The sequence below is a fragment of the Magnolia sinica genome, chromosome 7 (genome assembly GCF_029962835.1).
Source record: "Magnolia sinica isolate HGM2019 chromosome 7, MsV1, whole genome shotgun sequence".
Lineage (NCBI taxonomy): Eukaryota > Viridiplantae > Streptophyta > Magnoliopsida > Magnoliales > Magnoliaceae > Magnolia > Magnolia sinica.
The window spans coordinates 32,346,826-32,373,880 of NC_080579.1; the positions used below are offsets into that span (position 1 = coordinate 32,346,826).

At 40.6% G+C, this 27,055-nt stretch overlaps 1 protein-coding gene across 4 annotated transcripts in view; it reads right to left on the reverse strand.

Moving 5' to 3' along the window:
• Window positions 1-374: 374 nt before the first annotated feature.
• LOC131251277 (protein PTST, chloroplastic) overlaps window positions 375-27,055 on the reverse strand; it is an 89,889-nt gene continuing 63,208 nt past the window's right edge. For 3 of the 4 annotated variants that reach the window (XM_058251901.1, XM_058251899.1, XM_058251898.1), the window contains 3 exons: window positions 2,334-2,439; window positions 2,089-2,177; window positions 375-781 (listed from right to left, as the gene is read on the reverse strand). In XM_058251901.1, the coding sequence (XP_058107884.1) occupies window positions 566-781; window positions 2,089-2,177; window positions 2,334-2,439 (411 nt within the window). In that variant the 3' untranslated portion in view covers window positions 375-565. Of the gene's footprint in view, window positions 782-806; window positions 1,502-2,088; window positions 2,178-2,333; window positions 2,440-27,055 lie in introns of those variants that run through there. The other variant, XM_058251900.1, reaches the window with a different exon arrangement.

The following is a 27,055-nucleotide window of genomic DNA, read 5'->3' on the forward strand; positions in this document are numbered from 1 at the left end:
CCCTAACCTATTTATTAAGCAGGCTTCAAATGCAGGCCACAGCTAGATCCATGGCCCTTTATTACATGCCTAGCCCAACCTGTACCAGGCCAAGACACCAAAACCAAAGGGGCCACCCAGCCCATTGCCACCCCATAAATGTGAAACATAAGGCATGTCAGCATCATCATGGAGAAGGGATTATGGTAAATGGAGCGTGGGCGTCCCTAGACTGGCATTAGGCATTCTTGTTGTTGTATTCCTTTCGGATTTTGTACCAATCCCCTTGTACCAACCCCTTCATATCAATTTATTATTAGAATATATGCAAAAAAAAAAAAAGGCGAAAGCATAAAAAATCTTAGCACTAATGGAAAACCATTTAGCCAATCAACGAGAAGAATCTCTGGTCTTGTTTACCATTTTCAAAAATTTTCAATCTTAACGTTTTTCCATCAGTAACAAGAAATGAAAGTATGGTTTGTTCTTCGGATGATATGATACAAACACTTGCTACTCAAATGCAAAGATAATTTGGAGAAAAATTTCAATGCAACAAACATAGCAACAGACCTCGTTCTGATAGCTATTCCACAATTAACAAATTGTTCTGCATCATACCCCCACCAGTAACGGGGAGTTCTGGTGACAGCCGCCACTCGCCATCCACCAAGAACTTGATCTCATACTGTCCAGGCCTAAGCTTTAGGGTTGTTGAGAATTTGGAGAAATCGCCTGAATATTCTGATGACATATGTTCTCCTTCACTCCACCCATCAAAGGAACCCATTACTTGCACTGTCTGATGATCATGTCCAAGTGATAAATTCTTAAGTATTTCAGATCCAACCAAGAATGATTTCATTCCACTAGCAACAACTAGAAAAGCGGAGTTGAATGCCTAAATTATTTCTTTTTTTCCAGTGATTGGTTTGCAGTGTTACATTTTCTCCTGTCAATCCTTGCACAGAGAAATGACATTATGCAGCTGGCATGTAGTTCTGCATATTTCTCTCCTCATAATAGTACACATGGCAAACATAGTAATTGGGACTTCCATCTGGTGGACACTGAGTATTGCGTAAAGGCCAAATCTCACAGTGATTGGACAGCTAGGGGGCGTTTGGATCGTAAGTTACTTGAGATAAGCTACTTATGCCTTAAGGAGCTTATCTTGATTTCTACTTATTAAACTGAAGTGATTAACTTTAAATAAAAAAGCTACTTATAATTGATCATAAACCAAACTTATGTCAAATAAGTTACTTATCTGCTGCTGTAAGTAGAAAAAGTAACTTATTTGATGGTATCCAAACAGCCCCCTAGTGACCACCTATTTGTGAGTTTGTTCTCATAGAATATGGACCATTGTTCTATCCATAACTTTTGCATGCCACTGATTGAACTACCACAATCCAGATGATCACCTTGGTTTCCGATATAGCCTATCCACATGGTGGCCAACCAAAATCAACAGTCCCAATCATCACAAATGTTTGCCACATGTACCCTAAGGAGGCAGCTGCATAGAACCATGACACAGTTGCATAAATATTGGGCAATGAAATAAGAAAGAAAGGGTAAAGTGCTAAATGATAATACCCAAATGATTTATCCATTACTCAATCTCAGGACATGTTGCATGTGTACAAGATCCAGACTGCTCATCGGTTGGGCCCCACCTGGATAGGCCATGTGCCAAGGTAACACCAGTCTAATGATCCCAATTGTTGATTGGAGGGCTTTTGTCTATTGAATGTTGACCATTGGTTGGCCGTTCTTATTATTTTCTAACAACCCATTCTCACAAAACTGATGAGATTTTTGGTGTATGCCCAACCCACTAGAGGATCTAGGTCCCTACTCATGGCTTAGTGGTTGACTCACAAGAGTTTCAACAGTAAGGTCATGAGTTCGAGTACCCATTGTGGTGTGTGTGGGGTGTGAGGGTGTGCGTGTTAATTAAAAAAAAAACACTAGAGGATCTAAAAAATGAGTAGTACAGATCTTGTACATGTTAGCCATGTGTATTTTAATTGAGTGCTTCAAACCTTAGAACTTTAGTTAGTATGCTTGAAATAAAAATCAAAGCATGCTGAGGATTCATACCTCAGCCATTCCATACCAGAACAACTCAATATCTTTCAATTTTATAGCCTCAACACCCTTTATCTCTTCCTTTATTTTTTCATGGACAGCTGCACGATAGATAAAGAATTAGCAGCTAGGAAAGGAGAGAAGACATCCCAAAACTACAAAACAGTTCACATGCAGGTAAGATACACACCTTAGTATCACATCGGGAGGAAAATCATATTAAATTCCTAATCTACACAAAGTACTGGACCAGATACCTTCTAGTCTAGAAAGAAGATAAGATGGAATGTATTTCCCATTGATCTTTCTTAAACCCTGCTGGGTGCCAGACTTAGCTAATTCTTCTGCCAATCCAACCAAAGTCTGCTAACAAAAAAAAAAAAAAAGTAAATAGAAGTTAAAAAATGGAAAGAAAGAAATAAGTATTAAAAAAACTTATTGATATAGACTTTTATTGTCTTCCTTCAAAATGAAGTCATAATTGAACATAAGGATAGAAAGACAGTGAGAACAAATCACACCTACTTAAGAGCTATCCGTATTATGTTGGTCACATTGATTGCAATATCAATAGTAGGTATCGCATCTTGCAATACAGAATACCCAGGGACTTGTGGACTCCCTGATATTGTGCAATATATTGTTGATAATTGCAATATCAATGATATATCGCAAAAAATCACTGGATTCTAGCTTGTAGGTCAATTTACAGATTGGCAATGGTTTCTTAAATTAGACTATATATATATATATATATATAGCAACAAAATCATTTATTATTTTAAATGTTGATCAATTTAAAGTGGCTGATTATGTATATCAGCCACATGCTTATGATTTTTCATGAAAATAATTATATTTTTAATAAAATATTAAAAAAATATTCTTAAATTATTTTTTTTCAATGCACTTAATAGAAATTTAATTATTAAATTGTATACAGATTTATGAGGGCAGTTGATCCACTAGTGATTTAGTATAACAAATAACAGTGAATTAAATAAAAATTAATTTGAATATTAAATAGTTGATGTATTGTTTTTGGCATGCTTGTATTGTATGACTTTGAATTATATGAACTCATTTTTTTTATATTTGTATACTTATTGCCTAGTTTAGGATCCCATACAAAGAAACTTATCATGCATGCTTGTTTCTTTGTGAATCTTTGAGTTGTGTGCAATCATCTCTTTTAGGGGGGGTTTGGATCGTAAGTTACTTAAGCTACATATACCTCAAGTAGCTTATCTTGGTTTCTACTTATTAAGCTGAAGTGATTAAGTACCTTTAAGTAAAAAAGTTACTTATAATTGATCTTAAACCAAACTTACTTATGTCAAATAAGTTGCTTATCTACTGCTGTAACTTATTTGGTGGTATCCAAACAGGGCCCTTAACCTCTCCTGAAGTTTCTAGAAAAAATGCCATCATTTTTCCAATGTTTCCTTCAGATAATGATATATTGCCTAATCCATGTGATATTTCCATGTGATACCAAAATGATTCCCAAGGATGAGATAGATGCATCGATACCGATACTGCAAACAGTAGTCGGTCAGATTGAACATCGTATCTTGGGGTGTCATTGAATAGAATCTTCTCTCACAATAATGAGCTGATAGTGACTGACCTTTCTTGGGTCCATTTACAAATTCATGTCATTTGCGTTGGTTGTGGACCCATGTCCAGCCACTCCTGCAATCCATTGCAGGCGTGCCCCATCTAACTTCGTGGCAAGAGGCCTCTTGCCAAATGGTCCATTCTCGAGACCAACCTCCTTGGAACCATCCATACCATCATATTTGAGGCGTCAGTGTTATGTCAAAATTTCATCTGAGGGACTGGGATATATGTACTCTAATAAATAACAAAGAAATTCCGGAAGGAAGAACATTCATCATTGAAATTTTCATTTATCTAAGTTCTATTATATTCCTTTAATTACATTCTCTGGGACATTCCATTGATTCTAAAACAAGATAAATTCAAATATACATCACTAAATGAAAGCCAGAAAGCAATTTTGGCAACATTTCGACCCATGTTTGCAGTTGCGTGGTCTCACAACACTAACAAGTTGCGCGGCCACGCAACTCCTCAAGGCTTTAGCCTTCTCCTTCTTCCTTCCCGATATACAACTAACAATGGTCAGTGCATGACTTCTTGGGAAAGACTTGTTGTGTGGGTCCTCCTTGGTACCTTTCGGTTGTTCAGACAAAATCTTTGAGGAAGCTCTAGATTCTCCGAAGTCACCAAATGAAAGGGTTAAGGGGGTATTTCTATGCAGTCACCGATTTCTTTGCATGGCCATGCAACACTGCTTTGTTGTGCGGCCACACAACATGACCCTGGTGATTTTTTATGCCTTAATAGATGCCCCCACGATCCCCTTTGATTTCTTAGAAGACGGAATTGGATATGGATCGATTTCCCAACAATCACTTTGATCAGAAGTGCAAAATGCCATGCAAGTGTCAATTGCGCGACCTTTACTATTACCTGGCTAACATAGTTGAGCAGCTAACACAGTTGCGCAGTCGGGTCCAGCGCCTATATAAATGCCCTTTTCCATTCAATTTGCATTCACTCGCTAGATTTCCCGTTATTCCGTCTTTCACTAATACAGTTGGGCAACCGCGCAACTTCCCTCCGCTTCGGCAAAAAAAAAAAAAGGTTTCAAAACTCCGCACAACTAACTTCGTAAACCTGCGCAACTCCTTCATTTCGCGCAAGTCCTCTATTCTTGCGCAATTCCTCGGTGAACTCACGTAATCCGCCTTCCTTAGCATTTCTCCCTTATTTCTTCTAAGTAATCCCCCCTTCTTACTCTTCTCTGAAGATTATTTTCCCTCTTCTAAAAGTTTTCAACTTCTTAACTCTCTCTCCCTTCCTATTGCAGACCAAAATGGCCAAAACCAAGAGGACCCCTGGAGCTACTTCGGGATCTTCAACTCTACACCAAACAAGGAGCCAGACACAACCTTCACCCGGAACTTCTCGACGCTCCCAGTCACCTTCTCCACCAGAATGCCCTGCTAAAAGGGCCAAGACTACAGTTAGCAACCCGACTTTATTCAAAATGTTGGCACTGCAGGAGATAGATTTTCGCAACAGGTTGATCATTTGCCGATTCCAATTCATAAAGCCATCATTATCAATGTAGAAAGACCACCCAGGAAGGGTCTCAAGTCTGATTGGGAAGAGTGGTTGAAGATCGCTTCTAATATTCACACTAATAGCACCAAACCGCCAGCCAGGAAAGATAGCCCACCTCTGACTCTCTCGCAGAAGAAGTAGAAGAAGAGTAAAGATCAACAATTGCAGGATAAGATCAAAGAATTCAACAAGTAATGCCTGCATAATTCTTAGAATAGCGTCAAAGCATCCCAAAGTATGATCAAGTACAAAGGTCTGTTTAGGGACGAGATAATTACGATTCCCATAACTCTCTGTCTTCACCTATCTATCCTTCAAAGCGAGCCAACAGACCCGCAACAAGATTCTTTTCACAGCCCACTGGGTCATTAAGGAACCCAACATTTTGGAGGGGTCGTTGGTTGAAAAGGGTTCCAGACAACGAACCAGGAAGATTTCTTCAATGAGGTTTATGGTGCCAAGCTACAACCCTCACCACCTCTTCCTGACACATTACTTCGAAACCTTGAAGTAGCGGTACCATACTTATGACACCCCTACTCTCTGGGGCACCGAAAGTTCCATACCCCCAACTTTGTTGGGCCATGCATATACCACAATGCTTGGGCAGAGACGATCATCAAGAGGCATTTTGAGACCCTGATCAAGATAGGCATTCTAGATGCCATCGAAGTTACATCCAATTATTTTTGCCATGATGTAACCGTCTTCAAAGGATTCTTAAGTTATTAGTGTCCCATCACCAATTCTTTCCACCGCCTGATTGGTGAAGTCAACATTACTCTTTGGGATCTCTTCAAAATGACAAGCCTCCCCATCATTGGTCGTTTTTATAACGAGTTCGTCCCAACGAATGAAGAGTTTGCACATTTTTCCTCAACTGGTCGCAAACCTCAAATTACAGAAATCACTATAGAACTTTTTAAGGAGATAGCCAAAATCCCCAATGTTACGAAAATAACCAACTCCACATGGCTTGTGCATTTCACCCGCTGCCTCCAATAGGTCCTAAACTTGTATTGGATGGCTTTCACTTTTCTTCAGGGGTCCTTACATAGTTGACCTCCCCCTTTTCAGCTTTGCCGGTAGCGCAATAATAAAGATCTCAACGACATCAGAAAGAAAATTAACCACTCTTATGGTTTTTCCAAACCATGCAAATTAGTCGCTTTTTTGGTATATTGGCTAGGTTCGGTAGTGCTTCTGAGCTCCATGTGGGTTGATGCTATCAGGCCTACTTTGTTCGTGGCGGTCATAGCGATGGCAGAAAGGAAGAAATACTCACCAGTTGCCCCAATACTTCACTCTTTATACCGGGCTTCTGAAGATGCGGTAACGCATTGTAAGCATCCTACTGTTAGAGCATCATCAGCGTACACCCCTTGACATTATTTTGCAGGGTGGCTCGGGGTATATTTTTCTTGGACTAATGAGGTGTCAGATAAGGCCTACATCAACCCAGACCACCTCCCTCTATGGCACTATTAGACAAAGAAGATGATAAAGAAGACGTACAGCTAGATCATGGATAAGATTGAAATCATCGAATCTATCTTGTTATATCAGTTCCCAATCACCAATTGTGTTGAAGATAGAGACATGACGGGTGATGATTCTTTGTCGTAGACTGAGCGACAATTCTTTATTTCTATCATATCGTGCAATTTTCCCTTAAGAGAAGGCAACGAATTCTAATGCGAGCCCTATTATCCGAGCAGATTCGCATGTCTATTCGGCTTCGACTAGACGATACCGGAAACCTGTGATGCGGTTACCCAGATAATGAGAAGCTATGGAGTCGGCCCATACAACCGAGTCCTTATATGGAAGCAGTTGTTGATGATGTACACAGGAGCTCGTTTTGTTTTGCCAGGCTTCAATCATTCTGTTCAAGCCTCGTACAACTGGAAGCACTGGTGGGTGCATTAAAATTATCCAGTGTCACAACCATTCAGTAAATCATTCTATTTGGATACCTCTTCCCATGCTTAAGAACTACAAGCCCGATCAAGGCATTGGCTATATGATAGAGAAACATCATGCCCCTGCTCAAGGTCAAATGTGTCTTAAGATATCTACAAAGGAACCTATCCGTGAATTTAAACATGTCAACACTATGGAATGCTGGATAGCATATGGTAATCCTCTGAATGAGAGAAGATCTGAAGAGCGGCCTGCTAAAAGAAGGTTAGAAGAGCATCTAGCTATAGAGGCGGTCCCTAAGGTACAAATAAAGGGTGGTGAAGCACATTTGCAAACATCTATAGTTGTTATGTACACGCCGACCAGAGAAGCCCCACTCGTACAAGCAAAAACTAGGCCAAGACCTCCCACAGCTAGGCAAGACCAGACAAAGCGTCTCTTCATCTCCCACCCAATCGCAAATGCTAGTTGTCTCTCCTCTGACCAGGCCAACTAGGCATAATGCCTCTCCAGCACTTGCATAACAGAGAGTATTTACTGGTGGAACAAGCTCCTTTAGCAAAGGCAAACATATTATGGTGGAAGAACTCACTCAAGAAGATAATACCAATACTGAAGATGAAGATGAAGAGACCACTGGTAGTGATGACTCTAAGGAGGAGAGCAACAACGGTCCTAAAGAAACTGACAAAGAGGAGGATGAAGATGTAAACATTGATGATGATAATGATAATACTAGTGATCTGGAACTATTGAAGAAAATCCTTCTACAGAAGCCCCTCCAGCTAACGATTCGAATGCTCTAGTGGAAGCGAAAAAGGAGCTAATGGAATATGACGCATTCACCTATTCTCCAGAGGTGAACCTCATCATATCATACAAGACCAACTACTCTCCTTTGCCTAGGGATAAACTGGCAATCCCTCCAATTACTATTCCTCCCGTTACCCGTTGTGGCGGAGGTGTCTGCACCAGTACTAGTTGTGGCGGAAGCGCTGATTTTTCCTAACATGCCTACTCTTATAAGCATCGAGGTAGACCAAACTGTAGCAATCACATCCACCCCCGCCACGACAACCGAAGCTAATGCCAAACACATCCCACCCAAGGGCGTAGCAATCACTTCTTCCATTGTTCCTCCTATTATTGCCCCAACTATTGTTCCTGAACCCGATACAACAACAACACCAACGACAATGGACTCGAGTACAGCTGTTGGGGAACCATCTTTCAACGCTGTTCCTCTAGCAACTATTCCAAAGCTTACTATTGACCCCGGTGCTACAAGGTCTTCCATTGCATCCGCTCCTCCACCACTAATGCCATTATCAACAGGTATAACTACAAATCCCAGCTTTCTTCCTTATACAACAATTCCTCTATCATCTCGTGGATTCGAGAAGGTAGTTATTGATTGAGGAAGATAGTGATCGACATCATCACGTCCTCTCCTGCGTCAGTGGTATCAGAGTGAGGACTCCTCTCGGGCCGACGGCAACTAACGACAGAATGGACTAAAATCCTATGGACGGTGATTCAGGGATTCGTTATCCATTGGAACGAATGGAAGCTTTCCACCGAGAGAGTCAGTTAACCATGCAAGGGTTGAAAACAACCCTCGACTGTATTGCGGATACACTGATTCCGCCCCGAGCCCAAGGTGATGCTTAGCCACCTATGATCACTGTACGACACAACCCGATTTCCGTAGAGCGCTTCTGAAGGTGAATTGCAGGCCACCACTTTGATCGTGAGGGAGCCATTGTATATGCCAAAGGTAGAGATATATTTATAGCAACAAAAGATCTTTCGAACAAGGTGCACTGTCAACCAAAAAGTCTGTAATGTGATCATCAATGTCAGGAGCGGCGAGAATCTCGTATTGAAAACAATGGTGGAAAAGTTGCAAATAAAAATAGAAAAGCACCCATCTCTGTATACAATTGGATGGATCAAGGAGATCAACAAAACAAAGGTAACCGAACGATATTGTATATCATTTTCTATTGGTAAATATTATAAGGACGAAGTAACGTGTGACGTGGTTGACATGGAGGCTTGTCACATGTTACTTGGTCAACCATGGCAATATGATGTTGATGCTATGCATAGAGACCATGATAACATATTTATATTTATTAAAGACGGTAAAAAGATCATCCTCGTCCCTACGGAAACAGAAAACCAACCCAAGACTATTAAAGTGGAGGGGTAGTCTCTCGTAAGCAAGAAGGATTTCGTCAAACAATCTGAGGAGACGGGAGATGTAGATGCATTAGTTGAAAAGGATAACGATGTGAAGTCCATGAACATCCCAGAGAATTTGAAATTAGTGTTGCAGGAGTTCAATGCAATTGTGCCCGATGAACTTCCTAAGGAGTTACCTCCTATGCGACATATACAAAACCACATTGATCTTGTCCCAGGAGCAAGTCTGCCTAATTGCCCACATTATTAAAAAGAATGCAAGATCTTGCAGGCACAAGCAGAGGAACTGATCTATAAGAGACAAGGAGAGCATGAGTACGTGTTGTGCCAACCAGGGAATGCCAAATCGGGGGGGGGGGGGGGGGGGGGGGGAGGTTTGGTGAGTTACGACGTATGTTTGGGAGCCGACGACAGACATCTTCACATGATGCCCCTATACGTTTGGATGAAGAAGTAAATGAGCCTAGGAGACCCTCTATTGATCCAATCCTATTTAGGAAAGAATCAACTAAACAAAAGAAGATAAAACAAATGTGGAGTAGAACTTCCGTTGAGAAATTAGGTAGAGCAGCAGCAAAGTTATTTATACATGCCAACATACCTCCTAACGCAGCCAATTCTCCATATTGGCAGGTGGTAATTGATGCAGCAGCAGGTGAAGGAATAAAAGCTCCCACGGCTAAGGAGATTAGGGGAAATGGACAGATGCAGAGTATACGGATGTGAAAGCATACGTGGCTACCTATAAACCAGTATGGCAAGCCAGAGGAAGCACAATCATGAGTGATGGATGGACAGGCCAACCAGACGCAGCATGATCAACTTCATGGTATACTGCCACTTAGGAACTATATACCACAAGTCAATTGATGCCTCAGAGGCAACAAAAAATTCTACTTATATTAATGAACTAATGGATAAAGTTGTGGACGAGATTGGAGAGGAGAATATAGTGCAGATTGTGACAGATAATGAAGCAACATATAAGCTTGCAGGACATATGTTGATGGATAAGAGAAAACATCTTTTTTGGTCACCATGTGCTGCCCATTGTATTGATCTTATATTGGAAAATATTGGGAAGAAGAAGAATGTTAAGGAAATGGTCGAAAGGGCAAGGGAAGTGACGACGTTTATTTACAACCATAATCAAGTAGTTGCAATAATGAGAAAGTTTACAAAAGGACGAGAGTTGTTGAGGCCTGCGGCGACTAGATTCGCAACAAACTTTATAGCATTAGAGAGTTTATTCCAGCATAGAGAAGAGTTGAGTGAGATGTTCGCTTCCCGAGAATGGCTCAACACAAAACATGGGAAGAAGACATCAGGAATACCGGTCGAAGTTGTGAACACCATACGGGACAACAAATATTGGAAGAAGGTCAAGGCAATCCTAAAGGTGATGGAGCCACTAATGAGGGTACTCCGTCTTGTTGAATCCGATGAAGCACCTACCATGGGCTTCCTATATGATGCCATGGATAAGGTAAAGCTTGCAATTCAACGTGATTGTAGAAGTTGGCAGACTTATTGGAAGATGATCGACAAGAGATGGACAAACCAACTCCATCACGATCTTCATGCAGCAGGTTACTACCTAAATCCGTAGGTATAGATATGCCCAATCATTTGTTGCGGATGATGAAGTTCGTGTCGGGCTAAAAAATGTGATAAAGAGATTAGAGCCTGACTTAGATATGCAAATAAAGGCATTAAATGAATTAGATACATTTGGAAATCGCCTTGGTAGCTTTGGAGATACTCTTGCACAGCATGCAGTATCTAGATTGCAACCGGCCGAATGGTGGATTAATTTCGGAGAGAGTACGAAGGCTCTCCAAAAAATTGCAGTAAAAGTTTTGAGCCAGACAACATCTTCCTCTAGCTGCGAAAGGAATTGGAGTTGTTTTGCGCTCATTCATTCAAAGAATAGGAATAGATTGCAGACTAGAACATTAGATAGACTTGTCTTCATGCACTACAATATAAAACTAAGAATGCGATGACATCATAGGAGCATTACAGCTGCTGATGACGGAGACTACTGTCCAATAAACTTGGATAATATTTATGATGAGGATGACCCACTTCTACCTTGGTTGGAAACAAGGGAAAAACAAATTGAAGAGGATAGTGAAGAATTGGAAATTGATGACCCAGAAATACGCAGAGCGCAACAAGAGAGTCGTGCAGATATGTTGGACCCAGTAAGAGGGGCAGCGTTTATGCCACGTACAGATACGGCTCAAGATCAACAAAAGAGTACGAGCAGTGGTAGCGTGACCGTGTCGGATGAAGACGATGACCCCCCTGCCCCTGGTGCTGGCACTTCTGGTGTTGCTCAGCGCCCTATACAGCCGTCTACAGATCACGATGTCGATGAACAACGACGAGGTGGTACACGAGGAAAGACTTATGAGTGTACCAAGTCACGATACAGCCAGCAGGAGGTGGGTACATCTAGTGGTGCACCGGGTCCGAGAGGTTCGGAACATCAGCAGGCTCATGGTCTTGGTTATTATGATGGATATTCTTATGGTGAATTGAATTATGATGGTTATACTGAGCCTATTCCATCAGATTCATGTTGGAGTAGCCCTCTCGATCAATATCCATATGATTATAGATATCCAGATCCAAATCCAAGTTACTCATCACAGCAGACGCACTCTCAATCTCAAGATTCTCAACAGCCTGAGTATGGGCACCAGTATGGCTATTCGACGGGCACTGGTGGATATCCTTACTCCAGGTCAGAGTCGTTGCCTAGTCAGGATCAGTCATCCTCTAGTTTCGTTGATCTAGTATTTCCTTCTGGCACTGGATATTATGGATATGTAGCACCTACACCTATTGGACAGCCTCAGCCTGATGGTGACGATGACGATGATGTGGAGGTCGAGCAACCACAAAAAAGCAGATTTTCATTTTGGTGGTGACTTGTGATTGTGACTTGTGAGTATATATTTGTGTTAAGGTAAGTATTTGTTGCAGCAGACAGCTCACAACAGTATTATTGCAAGAACGAGTACACACTTGACACTGCCGAACTTGTATTTAAAATAGCTCCCCCGACAACCAATCAAGTAATCCTTAATCAAGTTGCAGGGAGTATATCAGACACTACTAATTTTTTATTTTTTATTTTTTAATATTAGGATGACAGGTCATAGACAGAAATTATACTATCACAGTCACGTGCACGGTGCACCACACTGCACAGGACCACAAGTATGTTCGAGAAATTCCTCAAAAATAATTGCAAACACCTGATGTAAGATATTTTCATTTTACATTCATTCTAATATATCTATCATTGATAGTAGATAGTTAGAAAATTAAATATATGAATTTTGTAGTCAAATTCAGGTTATCTGGTTCATAAATTCATCAGACAGTCCGATACAACTTCTCACCAAAGAGTGGACCGTTACACCACCATAAACATGTTTCAATTTATAAATGAATGCATATTTGGAATGCTTAGAATATTCTGGATTTAATCCATATTTTTTCATATTTTTTTGGCAAAAAAAAAAAAATTGCGCCGTTACGGGCCATTACGCCCCCGTATCACCGTTACGCCCTCGTATCCGTATCGGTTTTGGAGGACACCGTTACGCCAACCGATACCGATACGGGATACCTTGGTGCCAACTCAAGAGTCTAATGTCAAGAACAAGGAAGAGGCTAACAAACATTAGTGCCAGAAGGTGTTTCAAGTGAATGATAATGTTTTAGTTCACTTGCGCAAGGAAAAGTTTCTGATTGTAGCGTAAAACAAGTTGATGAATAAGAAGATAGGCCACGTTCTAATCCTTAAAGAAAATCAGTGATAATTCTTAACCTTCTAGAGGACAAGACTTTCAATGTAACAAATCAATATACATGTTGTGAATCAAGTCTGTTGAAGAACTCGAAAAAGTTGAACACGTAATGTTGCCTTAAAGTTGGCAGTAATCGGCGATAATTTCAAATTATTGACCCGTCGTTGTTCTGGAGGATCAGCGATTAACGTCTTGGAGAATCGGCTATGATCAGCGACTATCATCCTGGACGATTATCAGTGATTATCATCTTGGAAGATTGGTGATTATCATCTTAGAATTAGAGAATTGGAGACCGATCATTCTTCTGGACGATCGACGATTATCAACCCGGAGAATCAGCAATTATCAGCGATTATCATCCGGGAGGATTATCAGCGATTATCGTCTTGGAAGATTGTCAATGATTATCATCTTGGAAGATCGGCAATTATCGTTCGTAGAATTGGAGAATTGGAGATCAAATAATTCATTGACTTATCATTTACATAACATTCTTCACTCTTGCTTCATTGGAGAGTGTTCTTGTCATTACATGGCATTCCTTTTGTCGTTGTACGGCATTTTCACTCTTTCTCAGAGTGTACCCTTTGCCACCTTTTGATTGGGTTAGATATTTCATGAGGAATTTAATGCGGGGGCATTTTCACACTAGGCTCGAGTGGGGTCGCCTGTTGGATGCATGGGCACACTCGGGGTGGGTGACCCATGCGATTTGAGGCCCACGGGGGAGATCTCGTGTTTGAGACTCCTTACCAGGGGTGATTAATGCGCATTTCACACTGGGCTCGAGTGGGGTAGCCCGTGGGATGCGGGGACACACTCGGGGTGGGCGGCCCATGTGATTTGGGGCCCACAAGGGGGGTTCGGCTGAGGTCCTAACCCATGAGATGTGGGGCCTGGGCTATGAGATAAAGGGATTAATTCGCCATGCTCTAAGAGTTCAAGCTTTTAGAGCAAGTGGTTAATTGTCCTGCATCAAATTGGTATCAGAGCAGGAGGTCTCGTGTTTGAGAGGGTGATTAATGCAAGAGCATTTTCACACTAGGCTCGAGTGGGGTCGCCAGTTGAATGCAGGGGCACACTCGGGGTGGGTGACCCATGCGATTTGGGGCCCACAGGGGAGATCTTGTGTTCGAGACTCCTTACCAAGGGTGATTAATGCGCATTTCACACCGAGCTCGAGTGGGGTAGCCCGTGGGATGCGGGGACACACTCGGGGTGGGCGGCCCATGTGATTTGGGGTCCACGAGAGGGGTTCGGCCGAGGTCCTAACCCATGAGATGTGGGGCCTGGGCTATGAGATAAAGGGATTAATTCGCTATGCTCTAATGGTTCGAGCTTTTAGAGCAAGTGGTTAATTGTCCTGCATCAGAATTTTCGGAATCAAAACTTCACTGTTTCTCTTTCAAGGGTAGTACCTCCTTATAAAACGGCCATTGATAGGAATTTCCATTCCTTGTCCATTTTGATTCACAACCCAGTAGGCTCCGTTGGAGCATATCCCTTGTGATTTTCATATCGTCCTGGTCTCTCATCTATTACCCTATCCGCATATTGTTTCTGCTTTCTCATCTGCCTAGGTCTATTCTAAGAGTCTCCTCTTCTCTTTCCTTTGTCAGCGATGTTTGTGGATGTCTTGCCTGAGCTTTAGCATGGTGGTTCTAATCGGAAAGCTGGCCTTTTCCTAGCCATGATTCCAAGGGCATGGGCCTTTGTAGCAAGATCTCGAAAGGATCATATATTAGCTCTTGTTAGGCCGAATGCCACCTCCAGCTCCATACAACCCAAACATAGATTAACTTGTTCCCCTTCTCCTAGGAGTTGCCAACACGATGCCCCCATGGTTTTCCATCGGTCAATAAATTTCTCGACTGGTTCGCCCTCTTTGGCAAACAGGAGCCAATTCGGTCAAGTTAATTTCTCTGCCAAAAGAGAAAAAGTTGGTCATAAAGGCATCTTGCTTCTAATCCCAAGTGCGAATAGAGATTGGAGCCAAAGCTAAATACCACTTGAAGGCTTTCTCTGTCAAAGACAACTTGAAAAATCGCAAGCATTACTGAGGATAATGTTGTAATGTGCGACTGCACATTTCCATATGCGCACAATCTAGGAAAAATTGCATATATAACTGTGGCATATGCGATCCCTGCACATATGCTACCGCATATTATAATGTACGACAACATGCAATCACATACTAGCCCAACGGTCAGAAATCTGACCGTTTTCTAACCATTTGATTATTATTATTTTCAAAATCTAGCCTTTTTCCCTATAAAAAGGCATTCATTCTACCCCATTTGCATTCCACATGCACTCAAACTCTCTTTCTATCTACTCTCATACACTTTCAAAGTCTCAAATCTCTCATTCTTTCTTACATAATTACATTCTCTATCTTTCAACTCTCAAATTTGAAGCCTCCGAGCCTAAGCTCCATCTTTTAAGTTTCAATCAAGATTCAAGAAAGTAGAAGCAAGAATACATCAACATTGAATTCTGAGTCAAGTCTCACATTTCATTTTCTACATATATCTCTTTTTAATTTTTATATATCATTTCATTTTCTACATCTCATACTTCTCATTCATTTCATTTTTTACACTCTTATTTATTATATTCATTCTCTAGTTACATAATATTCATTCATAATCATACACTCTCTCTCTCTACATTCATTCTCATTTCATTTTTATATTTTCCTAGATTCTCAATTCTACAATTTACAATCTACATAACTAACAAGTAGTAACTACATTTACATTCATTCATCATTCTCATTTTTACTATCTCTTTAGTCACTCATTATTCATTAATTTCTATTCTCATTTCATTTCTATATCTCTTTGATCTCTACATTCTCATCATTTCTATTCTACTATCTACATTCATTCATCGATCATCATTCTCATTTCTCTCTCTTTAGTCACTCATTACTTTAGTCATTATTCATTAATCTCTATTCTCATTTCTATATCTCTTAAATCATTCTCTACATTCTCATTTCTATCTCTCTTTCGTTACATTTAAGAATCAAGAGATTCAAAACATTTTTTTATTTTTAGTTTGTTACAACTTACAACTCACAACTTACAAGTTACAACTTACAAGAAGATTCATAAGATTCAACTTTCAAGAATCAAGTAAGAGTTCAAAGAAGGCAAGAATTTACATTCTACAAGAGCAACATGAGTACAAGACTACAACTATAAGTATACAACATTCAAGACTCAAGACAAGAATATATTTCCGAATTTTAAATTGTGTAATTTAGGTTTTTGTAATTGTGTAACTCTAACTCCCTCTCTTTCTCCTTTTCTTCTCTCTCCCTTTCTACTACTACTAGTGTAAGTGTAACTCTCTCTCTATCCATCTTTATTCTATCTCTTTCTCTCTCCCTCTTTAACCTCTATTTCTCACTCTCTCTCTCTCTCTCTCCCTCTCCCATCTCTTTAGTCTTGACTCTTTACTTTAGTTTTTAGTTTTTATTAGTTTACAACTTACAAGTTATAACAAGAAGAATCAATAAGCACGCGCGCGCGCGCGCACACACACACACACACCCCATGGCTTCTTCCCAATATTCCTATTTGAAACCCAAGTTGAAAGTATACGCACTATCGTAGTGCTACATATAAGACTCAAATACTATGTGAGTTATGTAGGTATGTGGGTTCCAGTGGTATTGTGCGGCACAACCAACGCCTTGCACATATACAACAAAATTACTCAACAAATCCGAAGGGAGATCATGGAGTATATGGATAAACAATCGAGAAAGAGATGCGATAGTGCCCTACGTCACGAGGAATATATGGCACAAGACGTATACGGAGATATAAACGTAGTTTTACAAAAAGATAGGAAAGCCACTATTCACTATATTGCTAAGTAGTTTTACCAAACCGGCATTGCTTTCAATGCATTTAAAACGAGAAGCTTCAAAGTTATGGTTGAGTCTATAAGTTAATTTGGATCTGGGCTTAAACCCCCTTCATATCATGAAATGAGGGAGACGTGCCTAAAAGCCGAAGTTGATTATACAAGATCCTTTATAGCCGAATACAAGGAATAGTGAAAAACGTATGGGTGTTCACTCATGTACGATGGATAGACTGATAGATCTGTCGGTCTCTCATTAACTTTCTGGTAAATTGTCCAGCTAGGTAAATGTTCTTGAAGTCCGTAGATGCATCGAGACATTCACATACAAGAGATTACTTGTTTAACTTCTTAGATAGTGTAGTTGAGGAAATAGGTGAGGAATACGTTATCCAGGTAATTACAGACAATGCAGTCTCATACGTAGCCGTCGGTCTTCTTATGGAGAAGAGGCGTCGTTTATTTTGGACCCCCCGGTGCAGCCCATTATGTTGATCTAATGTTGATATAAGTAGTTTATTTTTAAATGTAATTGCAAGGGCTAGAAGAATTACGGTCTTTATTTATAAACGTGCAATTCTTCTCAGTCGAATGAGAAACCACATTGGGGATAACTTGCTACGTCCAGCAGTCACCCATTTTGCTACAGCTTTCTTAACACTATAAAGATTACATGCAAAAAAAAATTAGAACTTATAAGCTTTATAGTGTCGGCCGATTTTACAAATGGGCCTTGGTCAAAGAAAGCTGAAGGAAAACAGGTTCAACAAACAATTCTTTCGCAAAGTTTTTGGACAAGTGGTAAAGGCGTTAAAAGCATCCGAGCCCTTAGTCACTGTGTTGTGATTGGTAGACAGGGATGAGAAGCCTCCAATGGATTACATATATGATGCGATGGAGAGGGCGAGAAATAAGATCATGGAACATTTTAACTATAAAGAGCGTGATTACAAGCTCATTATAGATATTATAGATACAAGATGAGGCAACTAAATGTCATCTCCATTGCATTCGGCTGCTTACATTCTTAACAAAGCCTGTTTAGTCGTTTCTCCTGATCCAGCAGAAGCACTTACTATACATATGGTTAGATTTATTGATGTGCTGGAAAGAATGATTCCAGATAGAGAAGAATATGATAAGATCTCAGCTCTACTGGACTTTTATACAAAGAGTGAGGGCATATTCTCAAGATATATTGTCATCAGCCATCGGAAAATGAAATTGCCCAATTAGTATGAATATCTCAGTTCTCTCACAAATAGCTTTTTTTACAATCTAATATACAAACTCCAACCTACTAAAAATGTTTTTCTCAGCTGACTAGTGGGCGGCCTATGAAGTGGACCTGAAAGGAAGGATTAAGCTCTAAAGAATTTGGCCACGAGAATTCTTGGATTCACGTGTTCTACCAGCGGTTGCAAGCGCAATTGGAGCACGTTCGAGGCGGTAAGTTTAGAATTAAAATGTTAATATGTTGGTATGTTACAAACTTACAGTTTGATAATTGTAACTTCAACTTATAAGTGTAAGCTAATTAGCTAAATAGCTAACGCCAAATGCACCACTTTCTTTCAAGTAAATTCACACCAAGAAAATAATCACCTTAAGCAAAAGAAGTTCAACGGCTTGGTCTTCATCCAATACAATAAGAAATTGCGAGAACGATTTCAAACTAGGAAAGAAAAGCCTGGTTTCTTTAACCTTATTTGCTTAGATGAGCTAGACGCAGATAACAAGTGGCTCATGGAGTTCGAAGACCCAATGTTACTAGGGAGGACTTGACATGGGCGCAAGTTGAAGATGCCTCATACGGATTAACACCTGGAGAAGGTACTTCTACTTCCACTCAAAGGCAAATGATAGGGGGTGAGTGGTAGCAGTCAACCTGTGGAAGAGATTGAGGAGATAGAAGGAGGAGATGATAATCAGGTTGAAGATATACTGTTGGATGTTGATGAAGTATTAGTACATACAGATAATGAGAAAACAGAAGAAGAAGAAATGTATGTGGAAGAAGGAGATGACTCGGATGATGATGACGATGGTGGTAGTGATCAAATGCCACAGTGACAAATAGATCAATGTATATAGTAGCATATAGTATATGACTTAGTGTATGACTTATTGACTTGTAAATTATATTTCCATTTTCTACAATCAATAATAAAAAAATAGCTCCTTCAATTGAGTGATCATACAATCACTCGTATGTATTTTAAACATATAAAATTATTTATCTATTAACTTAAGAAAATTCCCCCTAGTTTCTTATTTTTTTCTTATTTTCCCCTTATTTTTATGTTTTATTTTTATTTTTCAAAAAAAATAATAATAATAATTTATATGCAACCGCATATACAATTGTTCGATCGCATGTGCATAGGCATATGTGATCGCACACGATCACATATGCGATATGACAACATTGCTGAGGAGTTGTCGAAAAATTCCCCATAGTTGTTATAAAGTGCATCAGATGCTTATCTAGCGAGCCATCTCCATTAAACTTTTGAAAATCCAGATATTTGAAATTAGCGGGCAATGGTATCTCCTCTATTTCACGAGAATATGGGGTTTGATATTGGAACCTTTCCTTTTGATCCCGTTCCTTTTCCATACGAACAACCTCAACGACCACTCGTCGAATTTCTTCACGTGTTACAGTTTGAGCAGCAGGAGGCATAGACCTGTGAGACCCAACCCTTTATGGTTGTGACCCTTCCGCTTGTCCGTTATCATTCAGAGCAGCCATCATTAGAGGAACAGTAGCCTGAGTCATGTTGCGGGTTAATGTCGTTAACACTTTGAGAAATGTTCCTACATTCTTCCATTAAGAGGGCATGTGTGCATGCCATTTTAGCTAAACATTCATCCGTTGAAAGCGGATTATTCTGACCAGTGCCTGTCATGAAGATTGCCACTTCTTTGCTCCTCAGTTGGTCCGATGTTGAAGGAGAAGATGAAAACACCGTCACTGATGATGTTAGGGAAAACGAACCATTGCTCGGCTCAAAACTAGCATATTGTTGTTCTGAGGAACTAACGGACTCAGAATGCAATGCTTTCAATACAAAGGCTTGCACCAAGTTCATTGCTGGTGATACTAAAGGTGAAGGCTCGTTTAGCCTGGCTATTTTCAAAAAGGAATCGACCCCTCTTCCTGCCACAGGATTTTCCTACGATGCCGACTGCGGGGGGAAGTACATCCGCACTAGCTGCATCAAAAGTCAGCAAGAGAAAGGGAAGAGTGGAGGTGGAGCTACGACGGGATAGCGCTTAGCGACATTCCACGTAATTGGTCCGCTTATCACTCTCAATGGAAGTAGACTCTTTGTAGGAGGAGATTGACACTTTCTCATTCTATCTATCACCACTATCCATTCTTCAGTGATTTTCTTTGCGATGGCCGATGAGTGAAGCAGAAATCACTCCGACTATTGCTTGCAATTGTTTACTTTGAGTACAGGCTAGATCAGCCCTCTTCAACACTTTCTTTGGTGATGTTTTGACCTCATTTACATAGGCCACAGCGAACCCATTGAGCATGAAGTACAGAGACACATTAGCGAGAGGAAAGGCCAAGACGATTGCATGTGAATGTAGAACCTTCCAATAAACATGCCGATTATTAGTTATTCAGTTAATTCAATTGATATCTTGTTTTTAGAGATGAAGGGAAGAAAGTTCTTGTCGAGGATCGCCATTTTGGTGCCTTCGTGACACCTTTTTCGACAATGAACATCTTCCAATTATTTCCATGTTAGTATCTTGTACAAATATTCCAAATCCCAAACCAGAGGTTATGGGTTTGATCCCCAACAGATTCGCCATTTTGTTATGTCAAAATTTCATTTGAGGGATTGGGATATACGTACTCTAAAAAATTACAAAGAAATTCCGGAAGGAAGAACGTTCATCATTGAAAATTTCATTTATCTGAGTTCTATTACATTCCTTTAATTACATCCTTTTGGGAAGTCCCTTAATTCTAAATAAAACAAGATATATTCAAATATGCATTATTAAATGAAAGCTAGAAAGCAATTTTGGTAGTATTTCGGCCCCTGTTTGTAGTCCACCGAAGTGATGGAAGTGTTGTGCAGGTTTAGAACCCAATCTTCATGCTTCAAAACCGCGATTGATTTGTCCCGGGCTGGAAACATAGCCAACACTTGAACCAGTAAAACTGGGGGGCGGTTGCATGGTCACACAACACTGCTAAGTTGCACAGCCACACAACTCCTCACCGCTTTAGCCTTCTCCTTCTTCTTTCCCAAGATACAACTGACAATGATCGGTGCACGACTTCTCGGGAAGGACTTGTTGTGCGGGTCTTCCTTGGTACCTTTCGGTTGTTCAGAAAGAATCTCTGAGGAAGCTCTAGTTTCTCTGAAGTCTCCAAATGAAAGGGCTGAGGGGGTATTTATAACCATCCACACGTGTGAAACCCAGTTTTTGCACAACTCAATATTGTTACACGGATAGACAACATCTTTGAATTAAAACTGTTGCGCAGTCGCGCAACTTTCCTTTGTTGTGCAGCTGCACAACATGACTGAATTAATGAACTAAGCCTAAGTTGTCTTTCTGTTTTTGCGTAGTCACTGATTTCTTTGCACAGCCACACAACACTACCTTGTTGTGCAGCCGCACAACATGACACTAATGATTTTTTATGCCTTAACAGTCAGATCATTTTCTCTTTCCCCCTGAGGTTGGTTTATGGATTGCCTGACTTTTCCATCCTTTTGGCTCTGTTTCTGTGTTGATTTCATTTCATTGTGTTGCAGTCTTATGCATATTGATATTCGTCTGCACTACGCATCATAAGCCCAAGAAGTAGTACCACAATAGAACACATGTGACACTCCAAAGAGCTAACCAACCTTTAGGAAGAGGTAACTCCCCATTTCCCCTTCCTGAATTCCTTTTCATGGACTTTTACAAGAGATAGGGAGCCTCTCCTCGTGGGACTGGTGTCAAAGCCCACAAAATGCATGTGGCATGCTTCATCAGACTGGTTTGACCAGCTGAACTGCGAATGCGACCTGGTTCCACTCTGGTCTGAACCAGTTCAGTTTGGCATTCAGGCAGTTCTGTCCCCTAACCTGGTCCAAAACCAGTGTCCCTCCATCGTTTTTCATTGATTCTAAGGTTTGTTGGAACTGCTTATTTTTAAGGGTTTTTAAGTAATTTTCCCTTCCCCTTTGTTATAGTGTGTTGCTTAATGCAATTAAATTATATATTATATCCTGTAAGGGCCTATAATGCCTTGTGGAACCCACACATGAAAGTTTACCTACCAGTCTGTGGTTCACATTGACACGTGATCTGCACACTTGCAAAATGGTTGGAGCCTAGTCAGACTAGGAAAATATTTAATGGTAACACCCACAAATAGTCTCCTTTTGTTTATTTTGACGATGATCCAAGTACATACCTAGACCACTATTGTCCAAATACCTTCCCATTATTGACATTTTACCACAAAATTGAAGCAGCAGCCTAGATGGGACGAACAAAAGAAGAATTGAGGGTCCTCAACCTAAAGCTTCTAAATCGAGGAGGGGTGGGAGGAAGCCGAAGTGAAAGAAAGGAAAATTGGCGTGCTTCGTCTATGGGCAGAAGGTTACTTTTCCAAAAGCTACTTGCAACAAAAAGTTATATAAACAGGTAAATGAATCCAAACAGCCATCTGCTATTGGGGGAGGGCCGCTGCAACTTCTGGTCATCCAACTGGTCAGGTCAGGGCCCTCTTCTAGGAAGAACCTTGGGGGTCATCGCAACTGCAATGCGCCAGCTGCAGGTGAAGGATGTTCTCGGCCCCAATGGAATCCAACCGAGATCTCCAGCAGCCCTGTTCCTCCCGTCCTCATTCATCCAGCACATTCGATCAATGGGAATTTCTACCCACATTGGAGAAGACACCTACGCTTGGACCAGAGAATCATCAGGAGTATTCACGACCAAATCAGCTTGGAGGCTGATTCGCCAGTCGGGCCCCAGACGTTCTTGGGCCAAGTGGTTTGGCACGCTATGTTGCCTCCCAAGATAGTAGTGTTTGCTTGGAAAATCCTCAACAAAGCAGTCTCGGTCGATGTTAGCGTTAAGAAAAAAGGGGCGACTCAACAATCAAAAGGAGGAGTCCATGGACCATCTATTTGCGGAAGGAGAACTGGAGACGTCCCTGTGGTTCTATTTCTCTTCCATCTTCTCAATTTCCTTCTTGGAAGGGCAGACAGCTGTGGGGAGGGCTGCCCAGTGGTGGGCTATGTCCAGCGACAAATCTAGCTTGGGCATCTTCCGAGGGCTAGCCCCAGCCCGCATCTTCTGGGAGATTTGGCTAGCCAGAATCAACAGCCGCTTCAAGGAGGCCCAAATCAGGCAGGACCACACTATTTCCAAAACCAGAAGATGGTTCTCCCTTATCGCCAGCACATTCCAGCTCCCGCCAAGCAGAGATCAGTCTAGCCAGGGGGCGATCAGAGAGTTAGGGATATCTCCTGCCATCAGGAAAAATTCGACCTTCTCCATAGCCAAATGGAAAAGGCCGAAAGCAAGATGGGTTAAACTAAATGTTGATGGATCCTCCCAGGGCAACCCGGGCCCATCGGGAAGCGGAGGAGTTTGTAGAGGCAAGAGAGGTGCTCTCATTTTCGCCTTCTCCAAAGGTTATGGGGTTGAGACAAATTTCTGGGCAGAAGCCAAAGCAGTAGTGGACGGGCTAAACCTTTGCTTGGACCGTGAGCTCAGAAGGGTGGAAATGGAAAGTGACTCCTCAGAGTTGGTGTCCCTATTATCCTCATGCACGCAAATCCCATGGAATATCTATTATTGCAAGAAAAGGTTCGATCAAATTCAGAGTTTTGTCATCATCTCGATTGAGCATATTCCGATAGAAGTAAACAAAGTGGTGGACGGCCTGGCCCGAATGGGTAGCTCCACCCAGTTAGACAAGCTCTTCACAGAAGTCTCTGATCTCACCCTCCTTTCTAGAGGTGAGCTTGTCCTAGACCGCGCAGGGATTGGATCAGTTCAGGAGTCTTAAAATGTAGTCCTTCCTATGTAGAGAGAGAGAGGTTACAATAGGAAGGCGTCGTTCCCACTTTTTTTTGCAGCAATGGGCCTGCCCAAAATGTAATTGCCTGTAAATTTTCTTCTCATAATATAAAATATTACTTCCTAAAAAAAAAAGGTAAATGAATCCAAATATAAATTGATTGAGCACGACTTTCGTAGTTCTTAAAGCATAAAAGTGTTTAAGAATATTAGTCAAGAGTAATGATTCTAGGACCTGAAACATATTATGATGACCATGGCATTCGTTCCAGCATCATCACTTGTTGATGTGATGAAAGTTGCAAAATATAGTGGAGTTCTACAATTTCTGATGAGGCTAAGGCCTGAATTCGGAAAAAAATAAAATAAAATCGTGGGATAGATCACATTGTCCATGTTCCTAAAACTGAATTTCATGCTCCTGGACAAATCAGAGTATACTCCAATCACATTCAACAGGAACAACAACTCTTATAGGAATTCCACTTCACAAATTTTGGTGGAAAGGAGCTTTATAAATGTCTTGATAGTTCTAATGTTGTATTGCTTAATGTAAAATAAACAATGCCCGTTTTATTACTTGGATTGTTAATCATGTTGATACTCATATAGCTCTAATTCTTTGCCATAGAAACTAATAATAATAATAACGGAAATGTGAGATTACTTGCAGAACGTTTATAAGAAAAATTTGAGATTACTTGCAGAGAGTTTTGCAAGCCTTGAGCATAGACTTTCTCCACACCGTGAAGGAGATTAAAGTGTTTAAGAATATTACTCGAGCATAATGACCCTAGGGCTGAACATAATAGGCTGACCATGGCATCTGTTTCAGCATTGACTCTTGCTGATCTGATGAAATTCAGTAACATAGCAGCCTCTTGGACTTACTCTTTTATACATGATGGATGGGTGGCCTGGATACATTAAAGAAGCTAACAAGCCCACATCATGCCATCCAATCTCCAATGTCATCCTTATCACCGCTTGAATTGCATCATCTAGAGGTTAAACTCCAGCTAACTTATATGGTTTTTGGCTCCTTTTCAATCCACAACTAGTAAGTCCATCTTATGAGCTGGCCATCCTACATTATCGTTGGGGAACAGCTATGAATATACTGCTTCAAGCCCTTGATGAATATAATACTTGGTAGATGGTCCTTGCCTTGATAACACTCTAATTATTGGGAAAAAAATCAATTTTTTACATCACTACGGGGGAAAAAAAAAAGGTTGCAGTAATCAGGACCAGTGTTATCTAAATCATACGATTCAGATCGTATTGCGTGTACACCAAAATCACATATGAGACTGCTCTAATTATTGGGAAAAAATAAATTTTTTACATCATTACGAAAAAAAAAGTTGCGGTAATCAGGACCAGTGTTATCTAAATCATACGATTCAGATCATATTGCATGTACACCAAAATGGCATCTGAGACTGGATTGTTCTATTCATATATGAATTGGAATTTGCATCTGAATTGTACAATTCAAATCATGAATCATACAATTCAATAGACTGTAATTCACTGAAAAAATCTGTGAAATTTTCAATTTCTTTTAAAATTTTTAGCCTTTTTTTAAATTTTTGATAGATAACTGGAAATTTATTAAGAAACTGCCAAAAGATGGGAAAGAATAAAAAAGAAAACTAGGTAAAAAAAAAAAAAAAGAAAAAAAAAAGAAGAAAAATCAGCGAACAAAGCTGATTTTACATAAGTAGCCCATTTTAAAATGGTGATTTTAACCAAACAAATGTTCTCCACAACAAAAAGGTCCGTGTTTTGAAAACAGCGACTATTTTGAGCCCTCCAAATATACCAAAAGATTCCCATCTCGACAAGAATCCAGATTGCTTTTCAAGATTTACCCACTATACCTCAATGCCAAGCCCACAAGAGATGATCAACTGACTTTGGCATCACACAAGAGAAATGATAGATACTGATGAAGTACTCCCAAACCTTTTGGGCAAAAGGGCAATGGATGAAGAGATGGCCGATCGATTCCACACCCCCCATGCACATCAGACAAATGTTTGGGAGGATAAGAGATCTCCTTTGCAAATTGTCAATACTTAGCACCCTTTTCCTTCCCACAAGCCAAACAAAAGGTGCTATCCTCGGAGGGGCTCCATAAGACCACTGATAGAAAGGAAAAGAGTGGGTCGAAGACAGCTTAGAGATCAAACTATAGAATGACCGCACCGGAAAAAAAAAAAAAAAAGCTAGAGCTATGGACTCTCCAAACCATCGAGTTTACTTCTTGAGGCGAAGGAATTAGGAGTTTCAGATAGTCAAGCAAATTAAGGAACTCCTTAAATTCCTCATCCAATGGATTCCACCGACAAAGAGGAGACCAAACAACATTCCTGCTGACTAAAGAGTACTATCCATAGAAATAAGGCGGTCCAAGGCAAGAATAGCCAGTCTCGGAAAAAGATACTGTAATGGTCTACTCCGAACCAAGTATCAATCCAAAATTGAATACAATTCCCCTTTCCAAGAGAAAATGAGATTCCTTTACGGAACAACTGCTCGGTGGACACAATTGCCTTCCAAAAGAGAAGAAGGCTTTATGCTCCAATCACCCATCTAAGTCCTGTATTTGAAAACAAGAAGTTCCCTCCATGATTTGCTTGCTTCAAAGTCGAACAACAAATGCCATTTTCCAAGAAGAGCGGGCATTGATCATGAGACCCAAGCTTTTCAGACCAACACCTCCCTCATTAATTGGCTTCCACACTTTTCCCATTTAAGCAAAATTGAACATTTCTTTTCCTCGGCCCCTTTCCACAATAAGTCTCCTCTAAGCTTATTGAGTCTATCCAATGCCAACTTCAGGCATTTGAAAAGGGAAAGAAAATAAATCAACATGTTGGAAATGGCCGCTTTGATAAGAGTCAACTAGC